This window comes from Argentina silus, assembly GCF_951799395.1.
Source record: "Argentina silus genome assembly, chromosome: 14".
Classification (NCBI taxonomy): domain Eukaryota; kingdom Metazoa; phylum Chordata; class Actinopteri; order Argentiniformes; family Argentinidae; genus Argentina; species Argentina silus.
In genome coordinates, this window is record NC_139668.1 from 13229002 (window position 1) to 13245525 (window position 16524).

The 16524-nt window shown below is 39.7% G+C and overlaps 3 protein-coding genes across 4 annotated transcripts; 2 read left to right on the forward strand and 1 right to left on the reverse strand.

Annotated features, from left to right (window-relative positions):
• Positions 1-2870: 2870 nt before the first annotated feature.
• Positions 2871-5573, forward strand: LOC310815219 (RIMS-binding protein 2). Of its 2 annotated transcripts, XR_014554616.1 has the most exons (6): positions 2871-3175; positions 3683-3839; positions 4009-4112; positions 4378-4449; positions 4800-5407; positions 5447-5573. XR_014554616.1 is itself a non-coding variant. In XM_083684922.1 (5 exons), the coding sequence occupies exons 1-5, from the start codon at positions 2930-2932 to the stop codon at positions 4863-4865; spliced, it is 645 nt and encodes a 214-aa protein (XP_083541048.1). In that variant the 5' UTR covers positions 2871-2929; the 3' UTR covers positions 4866-5573. The 2 variants fall into 2 exon arrangements, 1 of the variants encoding a protein (XP_083541048.1); XM_083684922.1 differs by having other exon boundaries at positions 4800-5573.
• A 3117-nt stretch (positions 5574-8690) lies between these two features.
• ca4b (carbonic anhydrase IV b) lies at positions 8691-12074 on the reverse strand (the record flags this gene model as incomplete). Its single annotated transcript, XM_083685362.1, has 8 exons — positions 8691-9729; positions 10025-10188; positions 10341-10407; positions 10603-10695; positions 10905-11050; positions 11243-11407; positions 11510-11554; positions 12020-12074. The coding sequence occupies 8 exons, from the start codon at positions 12072-12074 to the stop codon at positions 9547-9549; spliced, it is 918 nt and encodes a 305-aa protein (XP_083541488.1). The 3' UTR covers positions 8691-9546.
• Positions 12075-13431: 1357 nt separating this feature from the next.
• LOC310814855 (dehydrogenase/reductase SDR family member 11-like) lies at positions 13432-16418 on the forward strand. Its single transcript, XM_083684396.1, has 7 exons — positions 13432-13664; positions 14157-14366; positions 14700-14794; positions 15052-15181; positions 15338-15430; positions 15520-15585; positions 15778-16418. The coding sequence occupies exons 1-7, from the start codon at positions 13533-13535 to the stop codon at positions 15817-15819; spliced, it is 768 nt and encodes a 255-aa protein (XP_083540522.1). The 5' UTR covers positions 13432-13532; the 3' UTR covers positions 15820-16418.
• Positions 16419-16524: the final 106 nt, after the last annotated feature.

Consider the following 16524-nt stretch of genomic DNA (forward strand, 5'->3'; position numbering starts at 1 on the left):
ATATACAGCTAGATGTTGGCAGATTTATCCCAGGAGATTTTCTTATTTCTTAATATGAATGATTTACCAGTCAATATCAGATATGCTACGATTTTAGTGAGTAGAGTAAAATGATCTGTGAAATGGGATATTGTTGAACGTGTAGGTAGTACTAGATAGCAACCAGCGGTAACATTGTAAAATCACCCTGTGAAGGACTAGAAAAAAAGCTAAATAAAGGCGAGGTTAAACAAGTATGGCTTAAGATCTCTCTTAAAAATGTCAGCAGTTTCGGCCCCCCTCAGGTTCTCTGGCAGGCTGTCCCAGAGGTTGTGGGCATAAAAACTGAAAGCTGCCAACCCGTGCCTCTTGGTCCTGGGCTATGGAAAAGTTAAGAGACCAGTGGTAGGGGACCTGAGGGATCTACTGGGTACATACGGTGGCTAGCTATCTTCCACCCTCTTAGTGAAGCTTTATTACTACACTACTTTGGTATGTGGGCGAGTGCTTTCTCTCAAGAGAGATTTTACTAATTTGATTGTTCCCCCTGGCTGTAGCACAGATGGCAAGAGAGGTTAACGCTAACACTATCCTGTCAGTCTACATGGCGGAGCTAGTGCGCAACTTGTCCAACTCCCAAGGAGGGGACAGGTGTTGAAGTTGCGCTGCCTCCTCACAGACCAGGTGACCCGCTCCATCAAGCCACAGCCCAGTCCGTAACAATGGGCCTTGCTGTGTTTGGACAAAGAACCTCATGGCACGATGAGTCAAAGATCACTGCTAGAGTGCACTGAGACATCCTCGGTAGACCCGTCGATCAGTCTGTGTGGTTTGGTGTCGCTTTGGTTGACTTTTGGGGAAAAAGAATAGGGATGTTTACACCACCGCCTTTCCCCACAGGGACAAGCCTAGGTCTGAGATCTTGGTTGAGCTGGAGGAAGTTCTGTGACATCCATGCATTCATGTCCGCAATTCATTTCACCAAGGAATCAATCAAATTGAAATGTTTGAGTGATACAGAATTGTACAGCTGGGTGTCATCTGCGTAAGTAGCTGTGCGTAAGTCTGTTGGAATTCTGCCTCCAACATTTAAAACAAAAAACAAAAAAAAATCACAGTGCCAACATCTTTCAGGTTTCCAAATACATGTCACTTACTGGTCCTCACAAAAAGAATTAATAAAGGACTCTTTCAATTATTAATGAATTCATTCATTCATTCAGTAAGAGTTGACAAAGGACACCATCCCACAGGTTGTCACTGAACATTCCTTTATTGCATTTGCTGCATTTGCTGCCGTTTTTTATTTCTATTTAAAAATATATATATTCCTACAGATGCCCACCTCACTGAAGACTGTACTGGATGACAGGTGACACCCAATGACACCAGGCCATACCAATGGTGACCAATGCAACAGGTGACCTCTGCTGGTCATTTTGGATTTATGCAGCTATTTTGTCATACTGGTAGGGCATAGAAGTTGGCTGTGCTGTTTCTTATAAGAGATCCTCTCCTCGCAACCCAACTGGATGACAAGCAAATCATAGTATCTCAAAGGCTAGGTATCCTATACCATAATTCGACTACAGAGCTGGGCTGGCCTTATGCATCCACGATAGAGGCTGAAGAGACCTCATGCTCCACCTGGCACGATGAGGCCTAAGAAGAAGAAGAAGTAGAATATAGTGGTTGAAACAGTGCTGGAAAGACGTTTAAAAAAAGAAAAAATATCTGAGCCATCACAGTGTAGTTAAGGGTCAGCCCTGTAGTGTGTGAAGCTCCTTACTGTTTCATATTCATAGTCAGTGAGATCGCAAGAAGGTCAGACTTCTGAGATGAGTGATAGAAAAGAGACCCCTGTCTGTTGTCTGTATTTGTCTCATAGAAATTTAATTTCCTCCAGCAGTACAAATCCAATGACTTAAAGCCCCCTCTGCTGGCGTAACATGGTAATGTCATGACTTGTCACCGTGAAGCATCACAGTGTTTATCTGTACTGTTGTTTGGGGATATTTACTGTTACAGTATATCTACCATATATCTGATATCACTACTATTAATTCATGTAGACTGTGTGTGCAGGAAATAATGCTTGAGTGAAGGTTAGTCTATTTTAGTCAGATAGTTCTTACAGCGAGCATGTAGTGGAGATGGCAATCCAGGGTCACACCTGGCTCCATGTTGGCACCAACATGGAGCAGCAATCAACTAATCAACAAAGATGTTCCAAGCTGGATTAAGACATCTCAAACGTCAGATGATTATTTCTGTCTCTGTAAAGTAGGACGTCAGCATCCTTATCTTTTGTTCTCTCTCTCTCTCTCTCTCTCTCTCTCTCTCTCTCTCTCTCTCTCTCTCTCTCTCTCACTCTCTCTGTTGGTGAGATAATCACTTGCTGACCTCAGTTCAGAGGAGGAAGTGTTGAGTCCCAACATGACAAGTAGGTCAAGTCATGAGAGGAGGAGGGGAGGAGTCAAGAAGACAACACATGAGAAGAAAATTACCCAAATTACATTCACACACCCATTTACAGCTATAAATTGCTATAAGCCCAGCAATAAGCTAATTAATGTTAGAATATATTGTAAGTACAATTTAATGGAAATGGTGTACTGTATATTGCAAACATGGATTATCATTGGTCACACAAAGTTAGAGCTGATACGTTTCATCTTCTTGTTTAGTGGTGCTACATAGATATTGTAGGCTATCGCAACATTAGCTTCCCGTAGCAATACACATCCTTAGCTCAAACAAAGATGTGTGTCTTTCTCCTGTTGATGTACTTTCTATAGAAGAGCTGCAGGTGGGACATGGTTGATCCACTTTCCCTAAAGAGGATTAGCTAACTGCAGCTTACCTTGCTTGCCTCATGTAAGGGCGAGGCTGTAAGGAGAGCCTGTTGTCTGCAGTAGCCACCTGTCTGCCAAGTGCAGAGAGACAAGGGATGCTCGCTCTCACACAGGAGTCAATGGAGGGGATGCTTGCATTGGATGTGTTTCGGCACCCAGATGGACTGAGCGTTTATACACCTGACGACTCAGAAGAATGGGAGCTCGAGACCGCCAGCCAGTTGTCTCAGCCCACTGTACGTCTCTTTGTGGCTCTTTACCCATACAACCCTGCTGCGATGTCCCCCAACCCTGACACCGCTGGAGAGGAGCTCCCCTTTGTGCCAGGACAGATCATCAAGGTAAAATACACTTGTAGAACAAGAAGGTTCTACTAAAAACCCAAACAGGTTCTCCAGATGTCCCTTTGGGAGAACCATGGATTCTACACGAAACCCAAGGATGAAAGCTACTGAGGGCTTCTTCTGTACTGCAGCAGAATGACTGACTAGAAATTCTGCATGACTTAGAGTTGATAAATAAACAGTTAATGACTAAGTTTGTCTTGGAGTTATAAAAGGTCTTTAGTTTTTCCAACCGCATTGATGGTGCTGTTTCCTGTTTGTTCTAGGTGTACAGTAGGTCTACTTGATGTGCAAGAGCTGTGTGGTTTGGTTTTCTCATTTCCTGACATAATTTGCATCTGGTTGATTCAACCGATAACTTTCCACTCTCGTTCCTCTGTTGTTCTGTCATAACCACAGTATGTCTCTGGTCCTGTCTACATGAACAGTTGAGATGAATGATCATTACCAACCAAACTTCATAACAGAAGTAGAATAGCTGAGCTGTGTTTGTATGCTTGGCAGGTGTTTGGGGATAAAGACGATGATGGTTTCTATAGTGGGGCGTCTGGCGGCCTAACTGGTTACGTGCCTAGCAACATGGTGTCTGAGATCCCAGTCGCTGACGACTACCTCAAGTATCAGCTCATGCAACAGGGTTTCCTGCCTGTGGATCATACAGGTGTCCTCCTCTCTTACTGCTTATGTAGTACTAGTAACCAACTCAATACATTCAATATTCAGTACATAGATTAAATACAAAGAACCATAACCAGATAGATGCATGTCATCATAGGGCATGTCATCATCCTCACATGTTTTCATGTCTTGATCTCTGTTTTAACCATTAGACTCCAGTGAGGAGTCCGGTGTCCTAGACAACATTGTTGTCCGCAGGATGGTGGCCATCTTTGAATATGACCCATGGGAAAGCTCTCCCAACATTGACAGTGACGTGAGTGACGAATCTAGATGGATATCCGCATCTACTGTACACTCTTAAAAAATTGGACCAAAAAGGATATCCTGTCTTGCCCCTGTAAGAGAACCCTTTGAAAAACCATGGTTTTGGATCTACATGTATTTAGAACCCAAAAACATCTACATGGCACCAAAAAAGTTTCTTCAAAGGGTTCTGGGTAACCATACACCACTGTACCACACTAAAGTGATAGTATTTCATAAAGTATTTTACTTTATTTCTAATTCTTTTCCTGTAGGATGAGCTCACCTTCCGTGCAGGGGACATCATATACGTGTTTGGCGATATGGATGAAGATGGATTCTATTATGTGAGTGGTGGCTTAATCTTTTTTGGGAGAACAAAAACCTTGGGGCTCTACTTTGCTTGAGCAAAACAGTGAACAAAATTGCCCCAAATAACTAATATTTTAAATAGACGGGAGACTGTAGCTACAGTCATTTCATGTCGTCTAATACATTCCCAAATTGTTTCTCTAAACCCTAAACATTGTTAAAGATAAGGCACCATAAACATCCTCTTGTATAGTGTTATCAATATGTAGGGTGTACAATGATGCCACAGTTCAATTATGTTTTGCTCAAACAAAATGGGGCCCTTGGCTTTTCATTGGCTACATAATGAAGACTCTTCACTAACCAATGTCTGATCTCAATCCAGGGAGACCTGCACGGCCAGCGGGGTCTGGTGCCATCAAACTTCCTGCAACCCCTACCATGGGATTAGGATTAACATTATGCCAAGATTTAATATCAAATAGAAATGAAAAATTATCAAGGATATCTAAGGGGATGTGACTGTGTCAAAGAAGATCTTGTCTTGTTTCATCATCTGACTGCACAACATTTGGACTGTTTTAGTTGTGTTCTTCCTCCCAGAGATTTTGGGACAGTAGTTCCCCCCCATTATGACTGTCTTTGAATTAGATTGTGGGGAGATTGGCCAAACCTATTGAGTAAATAAATGATTGCCCACACATTCTAAACACGGATAAAATGTCCTCACATACTTGGTTCCTTTACTTTCCATACAATAAGCAAAGTGCAATATTGCAAATAGCTATGGGTACCTTTTAGACTAACATTTGTCAGATGTGTTTTTTTCTTCTGGGCAGTGTGCAGGTCAAAAAGGCCATTTCTGTTCCGCACCTCCACCATGCACTTGTTGTTAGACTATAGTACCTTTGAGTGAAGTTAGTCCCTCATCAAGATGACAATTGGCCAAATCTAACATTGACAGCACTAGGGAATTGTTTCCTTAAAATGACAGTTGCCAGTCTGAGTATGTTTGCTGACCTGAATTTACAGTACGTTGTAGTGTCTTGTTTTGCCTTATTATACCACTGATATATTTTGTTAATTTATATATGTTAAGAATGTGTTCATAATCTCAGTTGGTGTAGACAGTGAGGAACATGTATGCTGCAGAAATTCATTTTGTTGTCTCACATCCCTGAAATACAAAACGTCTACTGTATATGTTCAATATACAGTAGACGTTTTGTATTTCAGGGATGAGCAATGGAGATTCACAAGGTAATATTGTGTACATTAAATGGTGAGATTAATTCTCAGAATATCTATGCAAAATGGGTACCCATAATAAACTGTCTTTATTTTTGATGATGTGATAAGAGTTTCCCCCTGGTTTTAATTTCTATTCTATTTATATTATTATTTCAACATCTACTATTTAAACCAAAAAAAGCAAACCACAGTTGAAACACTCTTTATTTGTTTTCATTACATGACAATATTTCAGTGAAATTCAATTAAATTCCACCAATGTATTAAAAGTTTAAAAGTAGGGGCGCTTAGTGGCGTAGCACACTAATGTGCATACCAGGTAGCCGCAAGGTTCCTGGTTCAATTCGACATATCTTGCATATCATCCCTCCTCTCTCTTACCCATCCTTCCTGTCAACCTCTACTGTCTCTATCCCAATAAAGCAGAAATGCCCTAAAAACATATTTTAAAAAGTTTAAAAGTAAAAAAATAAAAATGAAATCCATGCCTCAAGTATTAGGTTCCAGTGGAGTTCCTTTTGTGTTTTCCTTCGTAGCCAACAGTACACTCATCCATAAAGTAGGAAACACTACACGATGCAGAGGAGTTTAGTAGTGCTTTCTACTTTATGGGTGACTGCACTGTATTTCAGGTGATTCTTGTAGCTGTGGCAGGTCCATGCTCTTCTCTGGATTCTGTCTCTGTCTTCTCAACAGGACCAACTCAAGACAGTAATTGACATGAAAGTCACCATGAAACTACATTTAAAATAATGTGATTTTCATTACAAGCCTATAATACTGATGATTTATACTTAGTAATTCAGCCATAACATCATCTATACAATAAAGTCATACGTTCTCATTTAAATGCATTACATTTCATTTAATGTACCATATTTGCCAGGAGCACCCATCTTACTAGAGACAAGGGCTGAATTTCAAATCAGATCAATATTCTGCAAATGCAAAAAAAGTACTTTTTACAACAACTCATCTCTCCCACTACTCACACTACTCACACAGTAATTTGTCCAAAATTATTTTCAATCTATCTCTTGAGCTACATCAATAGAACCTATGACAGAGTCTTACCAGCCTTCTCTCCTTTACCCCAGAAGAAACAGAACTCAGAAAACTTGATCTGCTTTTTAACCCTGTGTGAACCACATGGTGCAAACCACAGGAAGAGGTCTAACAGTCTACACACTCTCTCTCTCTCTCTCTCTCTTTACCTATCTCTCTCTCTCTCTCTCTCTCTGTCATCTCTCCCACTCTCTCTCTCTCTCTCTCTCTCTCTCTCTGTCATCTCTCCCACTCTCTCTCTCTCTCTCTCTCTCTTCCGCCCTCTCTCTCTCTGCACCCACCCACGCCCATAGGGCCCAGACAGTTTTTCGTTGCTGACAAAGACTGTCCTCTCCCCTTTTAAGGACATGTAGACAGAAGATAACACTAAATGTATTGATTCCCACAGACAAACTGATTTGTTAGTGCAACAGGAATACAAAGTCAATGTTAAGGCCCCTGTTAATCTTAAAAACATAACCTCAAAATTGACTGAGCCAAATAATGAGTTATCAGAGTATAAAGATACAATGATATGATTCTATACACGTTTATATGATTAGTTAATCCAGTGCTTCTCATCTGTATCTTTTAGATAGCGTGTACCTTGTACAGAATTTTTCAATTCCAAAGAAAGATAGATAACATTAACCAAGTCTAATAGTGTTATACATGTCTTTGACATGAATGTATCTGGGATGTAATTATTGCTGATACAGGATACACAAAATGAATTACCACAACCTTCAAAATGCTCTATGCACCCTAAGCGCCAACACGAGGCAGTAGCCTAACACCAGTTTACAGAGGCTGAAAATTTGCAATATGTTAGCCACAACAGAAACTCAGACTCTGACTTTTGAGAGAGATATGTCCTCTGTTGTCAAGACAACCCAAACCTCAGAGTCACGCAGAGTGAGAGAGGAGGAAGTGGGGGATGGGTGGTGTGCGTGCAAATGGTGCACAAGATCTATTTGTGAAAATGTGAAAACACAGGTTTTACTGAACACTAAGTTGAAAACTGATATTGATTTGCACTCAGGTTCTTTCAATGAGCATCCCATGAGAACTCAAATAATAATCACCCAAATAAATTCAGAATTCAATAAATGAAATGGTAGAACCTATGACACTTAAAAATGGGAAAGCCTGATAACTTAAGAGTTTAAATTATTCTCATTAGGAATAGGACATACTCTTGATCTGGTCTGTAGATCGGTTTTGTATGGTATCAAATGTCCACCAAGCATTACTGCTCAAAATCCACATTCACTAAGTGTTTGCACCAGTTTTTTTCCAATAGGGTATACAACGCTGAAAACAAAACTGAACATGAAAATGTCTTGATGTTCATTTGTGATTTAAATGTCTCTGTGCACATGATGCCAATCGCCTAGTGAATCAGTATTATTGTATGGTGCATTACAGTGCTACTCTGCAATAGTCAAGCATGACTGTGCACTGCCAGAGGCTTATCCCATCAGCTCACCACTGCAGCGCTAGAGGCTGTGCTTGCATCTATTTTAGATTAGATTCAACTTTATTGTCATTGTGCAGAGTACAAGTACAGAGACAATGAAATGCAGTTAGCGTCTATTTCTGTGTAGCATGGGATTATCTCCAAAAGTGATCTGATGTAGACTACTTGTGTGGTATACTTAGTGTGCCTGCACCCAAACAAGAAATACCCCCAAATGAAATGAAGTATGGGTGTTATCACTGGTATTATCCACACAGGTTGACTGTAGTAGATTGTATTATCCTTGATCTCCCTTTAACCTACAGGAACTAGGGTTCCTCAAGCTTGCTGCAGAATGCTATACAGATGACAGACAAAACCATATTTTTTTTTGTTTACATACACAGAATGTTTTGATAATTGTGAAAACATTTCAAATTGGCTGTCAATTTATGTTAATATATTATGAATTCTACATGACAATTATTCTTCATAGCATAGAGTGCACCCTCATTAAAGTCCCAGCTATCTGAACATCCTCAACATGCAACAACACAAACATGAGAGAACAGAAGGGAGCATGGTCAATGTTCAGATTCGTCATAATTAAAACATTTCTTAATTCACGAATCATGAGATCTATTTTTGGTAGATATGCGGAAGTATTACATCCCACAGTGCATTGCATTTTTCTGTGTGACATTTGCCAAAAAAAAAACAAGAGAAGGTGAACTGAATGTGTATTCTGTTAAACATTACTGCCACCTGATGGATTGTAAGGAACTGCATCACTGTAGAACATCGAATTACAAATTACAGATTAGTTAAATCAAAATCAAATCAAATTGTATTGGTAATTTATACAGTGTACAAGGTACAGCAAAATTAAATGCTTTAGAGCTAAATAAAAGCAGTAAACTGCTCAATTTAAAGCAGTATAAGTGAAGTCAAGACAAAAACGATTGTATTATCTTGACAGCTTTACAGCTACGATACGGTACATGAAAGCATAGGAACCCCTAATGCAAACAAGTCATGGGTGTGTCTTATTATGGGTCCAGTGATCTGACTACTGTACATATTACAACTAGTATAGTGTGCTGCTGATTCTGCAGAGTGGAAAAACACAGGCAAAGACATGATAGAAAACAGTAAGATAAGGAGAGTGACAAGAGGTCGATGGTGGAACGCCTTGAATAGTTTTCCTAGATTGCTTGTCAAGTATCCACCATTTCAACATAGCAATAGATACACAATTAGACATAAAAACAACAACAATTTGCCAGTAAAGTTATCTGAATGAGAACAGGTATGTAACCATCAGAGCACAACAAAATAAACATAGGCTATTTGAGATTGTAATATGATATTGAACAGCTTATAAATTGGGCAGTGAGAGTCCAGTGGCAGTTATTAGTGAGGTGATGAGGAGCACGGTGCTGACCAAGACAACATGACTTCCAGAGCGATACACCTGCCGCCCATTAAAGGGCTGTACTGGTCGATATGTCCCCACCATTGGCATTCCATTAGCAAACTGAAGCTGAGAAAAAGCAGCAAGCTGGAAGACACAAACATGGAAATTATAAAACATATTACCGTAAATACAACTTTATAACGTTATACAAACCATACAAGTCATATAAATCTTCATGGGCTTGCGTTATTCTCAATTACAGACAGGTACACTACAGGGCTGACGCGAACCGTACTGTGCTGGCTTGGATATTTTCTTTTCATGTTGTCCTTTCCAGCGCTGTTATAGACACTATGATGGATGCGTAACCAGGCCAGCACAGTACAGCTCGGTTCGTGCTCTAGTGTAATAGGATACAACTTTACAGGTGATTCTGTACCTGTTGCCTGCTGAGTGGAATTGTATGTTCAAACACTGTCCAAACAACAGATTCTGTACAGTTGGGTGTGGTGAGAGATCCCTGGTAGCGATAATAGCTGGTCATGTTACCCTGAGATGGGATAAGCATGTCCAGGGACACACCACTCAATATAGTGTTGGTGCCTAGAAGATAACAAAAGATAACAGTAAAGACAATGTAATCACAGCCAGTTGTACTTTAATGTGTAATCTTATCTGCACATTTAGGAGAGGCAATTATGACAGTGTAGACAGGAATATGTGATCAATAATGTTTATGAGATGAAACGACCTACCGGGTACCGTGATACTGTTCAGAGCATTTATGACTGGGTCATATTTTTTATTTGAACTTCCTGATTCCTGAAAATGTGAAGGAGGCACCGTCAATCAAATGTTGGAACATCCCAAACAAATTAACTCATTTTCTCACGGTGGTTCAGACTTCATTTTTACGCCCATATTTCCACTTTGGTACCTTGGGCATTAACCATTGTGGCAACCTAAGGTGGCCCTGAGGTGCAAACGCAGAACGCAAACGCATAAACGTAAAAATACCTCAAAAAAGAATCCAAGTACTCCAATGCCTGCAGGGTCTCCCAGAGCTTCAGTCAAAGAGTTATACACTTCTTTGATATGAACAATATGCAGCTGAAGATGTGATGATAGATGTACATATTAAAATATATCTAAATAGATGCTCAAGAATATGAAAACATGATTATTGTGTAATATCATCTGTATTCTACATCAAAAGCATTTTGACATTTAATTTAATTGTCATATTAGGAGAATAAATGCATTGTACTGTATGTGATCATCTAGTATATCATAGTATATATACAGTGGCCTTACAGTACCTCCATTGGATATCTTTCTCCATCAATGGTGTGTTCAGATCCAGGGCCTCCATCCTTGCCCCAATGCAGGTGGAGCTCAACTGCCTTGTATGTTACCCCCAGATGTCCACCTCCAACAATCGCCTTGCCAGGCAGTTCCACTTTAACTACATCAGGGTCACAGTTTGAGTTTAAGAGAAGGAAAAAGTGTAATTGGATTTTTCTTTTACTTATAAAGTGTCCAGTAGGTTGTGTAGGTCAGTGGGAATTCAACTGGAATTTCATGTATTGTACACTTTCAGACTATGTGGCAACATAAAGTAATGTGGAAATGACCCAGGGGTGTCAAAGTACGGTACCCGTGTGACCGTTGTTGGTGATGGACCCTTGAAAGGCCTCTTGATAGCCTGTGAATGTGAATTGTGTGAGACGTCCATCTGGTAGAGCTCTCCTTGTCACAATGTTGATAGGAGACTGGGATCTTCCTCCACATGGCTCTGCAACTGTTGCCCAAGCTTCAGGTCCTTTGCAGCAAAAATAATAACAATAGAGAACATTAGATACTGTATGTAAATTTAATTTGAGTTACAATTGGTAAATTTGAATATATAAATGGAGTTGTTTACCTGTGCAGTTGTTGTCACATGTAACCTGGGACTGGTAGCACCAATCTAGATATTTTAGGACACCGTGATTGTTTTTAGTGTAATTAAAGTATAGAACTAGCAATTTCACTTTGAGTATTATCACATCCTCTATTTAAAACTGGCCCCCATGATAAGTTCAAAAGTTCAAAAGTTATAAACATCACTTGTCTGTGTGTCATACTGTACAGAAAGAATAATGAACATAAAATGTTGATTGCTTCGAGAGAGAAGAGTAACTTTCACAGGGCACGAGAGAACCTCCTGATTCTCGAAGGGAATAATTATTCGGTTAAATACAGAAATCCAGCAACAGGTCTGGTTTGTTTCATATCAATATGTTAATATTAAAATCTTTGAAATCATAATCAGTATTTTGAAAACATTGCACAATTATCATGTACATACAAATGAATAGCCTACTGTAGGTCTACATCAACTATCAACCCATTGTAGTTACTAGAAAAGAAAACATCTAATAATCGAACTCACCTGCCCCTACAATAATCACAGTGGTGGCAAAGAAAAGTGAAAAAAGTAAATGCATTGTGTTTGGTTGACTCACTGTTCATTACTTATCTTCCAGGAGCAGTGCACCTCGTATTTAACTGTTGGATTAGCAATTTACCCTGGGCAACCCCTCCCTTTCTATTACCTCCAACCTTGACCAGATGATCAGATCTCTGCCTGCCAGTTATTTATGGCTTGAAATGGGGTGTGCTCTCATGTGAACACACTATGTCAGACATATAAGAAAAAACATGTCATGCTGGCATCTTTGCAAAGCACTTCCACCACAACACTGGCGACATTGTTAGTCCTCTTGTCATTGTAATGTTTCCCTCTTATTACCATACACACAATGTGATTTACCAATACACCTTTACAAGTTGACATCAATTTCATGCAAAACAATTGTGAAGTCAGCAGGTTTTGCATCCAATCTAAAACCAGTAACATTTGAAATTGTCAGGCATGCAATTTTTTTACTGACAGAGTAGTAAATAACAGCACCTTTAGGATTTACAGAAGAGAAATAGATGAGTGATACAGTTTTTCCCAATCTTTTAAACACGTTTCCTGAAACTATAGCTCAATTTCTCAAAACTGAAAAGAGTTAACCATTTTGTCAAAACTCCACAAATCTCTTGCAAAATGAAACACTGCACTCAAAACCATGTTCTCTCTTCTAAAAACTGATTCTTTCCACCAAAACGATACACACAGCTGTAGAAATGGTTTCCTTTTTAGGGTTTTTTGTCCAAAAATAGGTTGCAATTTTTTGGTACATACATTATAAAGACTGTTGCCATATTGTAATACAATACTGTAAATATATCATAAATATTGCATTGACACAATCATTTTATCAGAATAGGATACAATGCACATTTGCCTATCCTTTTACTCCTCCTCCTCTCTCTTCTCCATGCAACCCTAACCCCTAACACAGTAGAGGTCACCTGAGGCCTCTTTTATGCTCTGACACATGATTGAAGTGTTTTGCCAATTGAGTTTGAACAGGTGAGAAGTGAGTGAGACCGATTGGTATGTGGCATTTTGAAGGCCATTGTTTTCCAGGTGAACAAAGTGTGCTAAATGCTGCGATTCGTGCTTCGACTTTTGCAAAAATGTGATTTAGAATTCCTATTTGAGTGAAAACAATGGAATTGTGCTTAGAGATTAGCAGTCTGAGTCTTGTTGTTGATACATGAGCTTCAAGTTTTCAGAATTGTGTGCATAGTTCAATTTTTTGTCTGTATACAATGGAGAAAAACTCTAAGTGAAAATGCAAGTGTTCGGAGAGTGTTTACCCTCATGAATATTCAATAGTGTGGGCGGAAAAAGAGATGGGCCTGAATTTCATAGGCCACATGACTTAGGGAGTGTGTGTCAATTATTAGTCGATACAAAGTAGAGCTAGCACTCAGGGACTAAATCTAGACCTGAAACCGTGATACATTTGTGCAGATATCACGAACATTCACTTGTTTTTCATAGGCAAATGGATCGTTGGAAAGGAAGAGTTGCTCTTGTAACTGGGGCGTCAGTTGGAATAGGAGCGGCTATTGCCAAGGCTCTTGTCCAGCACGGCATGAAGGTTGTCGGCTGCGCCAGGAACGTCGAGAAAGTAGAGGTGGGCATGTGATCTGCCGTAAATTGTCAAGCTGCTTGCTAACAAATTTGAAGTGTGATTTCCTATGTTATTTGAGCATGACGTGTAGGCTTTGTGGTTGCAACTTTTGGTTGCTTTATTGTGACTTGTCATTACGCCTATTATACAATATTTTAGATATGGCCGCATACAGAAGGATTGATTCGTATGCATGCATGTTCTGTATAGACCGCCGACATGTAAATAATTAACCATTCATAAACAGGAAGTCAACTTTTATGTCTCAAGGATTACAGTGAGCTTGCGTCGTAGGCGACACGTTTTAGTTTAATGATACTTTATTAATGAATGCATATGGTGCAGATTTCTTTTGCAAACTGCAGATGTTTATTATATCTCATTACAGAGTTTGGCCTCTATGAACGTTTGGAACTATGGCCAGGGATTTTTTTTTAAAACATGTATGAAACCTTAATACCATAAACTCCTATTTATATTTCCTCTTGATTTCAGAAACTGGCAGCTGAGTGCCAAAGTGCTGGACACTGTGGCACCTTAATTCCCTTTAAGTGTGACCTGTCGAATGAAGAGGAGATCCTGTCTATGTTCTCTGCCATCAAGACCCTTCACCAGGGTGTGGATGTTTGCATCAACAATGCTGGCTTGGGTCACCCAGAGTCACTGTTAAATGGCAAAACGAATGGCTGGAGGACCATGATAGATGTAAGTGTTGATCTCCATGGTGTCGGCATCCTGGAGAAACCTTGGATCTCAGTTTAGTCCACTTTTTGATATTTGTTAACACTTCGCAGGACCAACACTAGGACCAAGCAAAATCATTCAAAAGGCCAACATTAAATGTCAGTAGATATACCTTTTTTTCTATTCTTGAAAAGTTGTGTTTTACACCAGGTTTTTCCAGAATCCCGACGTGAATATCCTGCTGTCCATGTTTATCTAAAGAAGCGTATTCTATTCCACACCATGCATTAATTCCATCAATTTAATGCATCCATCATTGTCAGCGTGTTACTCAATTAATTTGTGTATATTCAGGTGAATGTACTTGCATTGTCTATCTGCACACGTGAGGCTTACCAATCCATGAAAGAGAGGAAGGTGGATGATGGCCACATCATAAACATTAACAGGTACAGAAATTATTTCACTACTTGTATCTATTCTCAATGCAGATATTCATTTAAATAGTCAATACCAGTCGTTAGTAATAAAACTCAAGATTACAGTCATTACGCTTTTTCTTTGAACAATCCACTAGCGGTATAACCTATCATGCATCTTCCTTTATGTGTTTGCTGTGTGTGTTTCCCTGTGATGATGGACAATTAACTTATTGTATTCTTCTGCTTCTTCTTCTTCTTCTTCTTCTTCTTCTTCTCTGGTGCAGTATGGGTGGACATCGTGTGGTTCACAATGCTGATGGACACTTCTACAGTGCTACCAAATATGCTGTGACTGCCCTGACAGAAGGCCTCCGGCAGGAGCTACGAGAGGCTAAGACTCACATACGAGCCACAGTAAGAGTTGTCAAATCACTCTCTTCTTACTAGAGGTCTGTGTGTGTGTGTGTGTGTGTGTGGGGGGGGGGGGGGGGGGGCTAAAAGAGATGATCAATCTCAGTGAATTAATGGTTAAACAATGAATAATGTACTGTAATGTACTTCTTTTGGCAGTGTATATCTCCTGGTTTGGTGGAAACAGAATTTGCCTTTCGGCTTTACAGCCTCAACCCAGAGAAAGCTGCTGCCACGTATGAGAGCATAAAGGTAACACATTTGATGTCTGTTCATACAGTTGGTTATTGTGTTTGAATGTAGGCCTATAAATTAAAGTTCTACTGTCTTCCTTCCTACAGTGTTTGGAAGCAGTTGACATTGCCAGTGCTGTTGCATATGTTTTAAGTGCACCTCCACATGTGCAGGTAAGAATGCCTTGTGGGACAATTACCTAGTATAATTAAGGTGTGTGTGTGTGTGTGTGTGTGTGTGTGTGTGTGTGTGTGTGTGTGTGTGTGTGTGTGGAGGGGGGGGCAGGCTCTTTAATTGAAAGCTGTTCTTATTCTTGAAGTTTACTATGCTCTTCTTCATTGAAACTGATCTTTTTTCATATATAGATTGGAGATATCCAAATGCGACCGGTGGAGCAGGTGGTATAGCTGTGTTGTTGGAGGAATGTGATGCAACTCACCTAATTTGCATTGAAGAGGATTGGAAGAGTCCACCTTATCATCATGACCTGGCAAAAAATGTTGGGAGAGGAGTGTGTGGATTTTCTGTTTTACTTTACTTTACTTTTACATCTGCCACAAATCAGTCTAGCTACATGAGCTTCAGATAAACTGCACACTACACAGGATTTTGATGTATGTTAAAAATGCTGAAACAAATATGTTTAAATGTTGTTGGGAGCTACAATAAATATTTTATATTGATTTGATGTTCTGTTCTGGAGTCTCATATGGTCTCATATGTGAATGATCAACAACCCAGATGTCCTTTAGATTTTTTTCTCTAGTGCTACTATGGTAAATTTAAAGACAATATAAGGGTTTGTAATCCCACACCTAGGGAAGAGGTCACAGGAAAACAGATGGTGAATGTTATTGGTGTATGTAGACAGGAATCAGAAATACGTTGAATAGAAGTCGTTAACCTGTGTGAAATCTATAAAGACAGGTGCCTGAGGAGATAACGGGGTCAGCTTTGCAAACCTGAACGGCTACATATTCTGCGGGAATAAAGTCTTGAATCAACAGCTCTGGTTAACGGTATTTTATTTCAAAGTATTATAACTTAAATTCTACGACACTATGCCTGGAGGAACATTCTTCATGAATTGAATTTGAGTAAAAAGGCTTTTT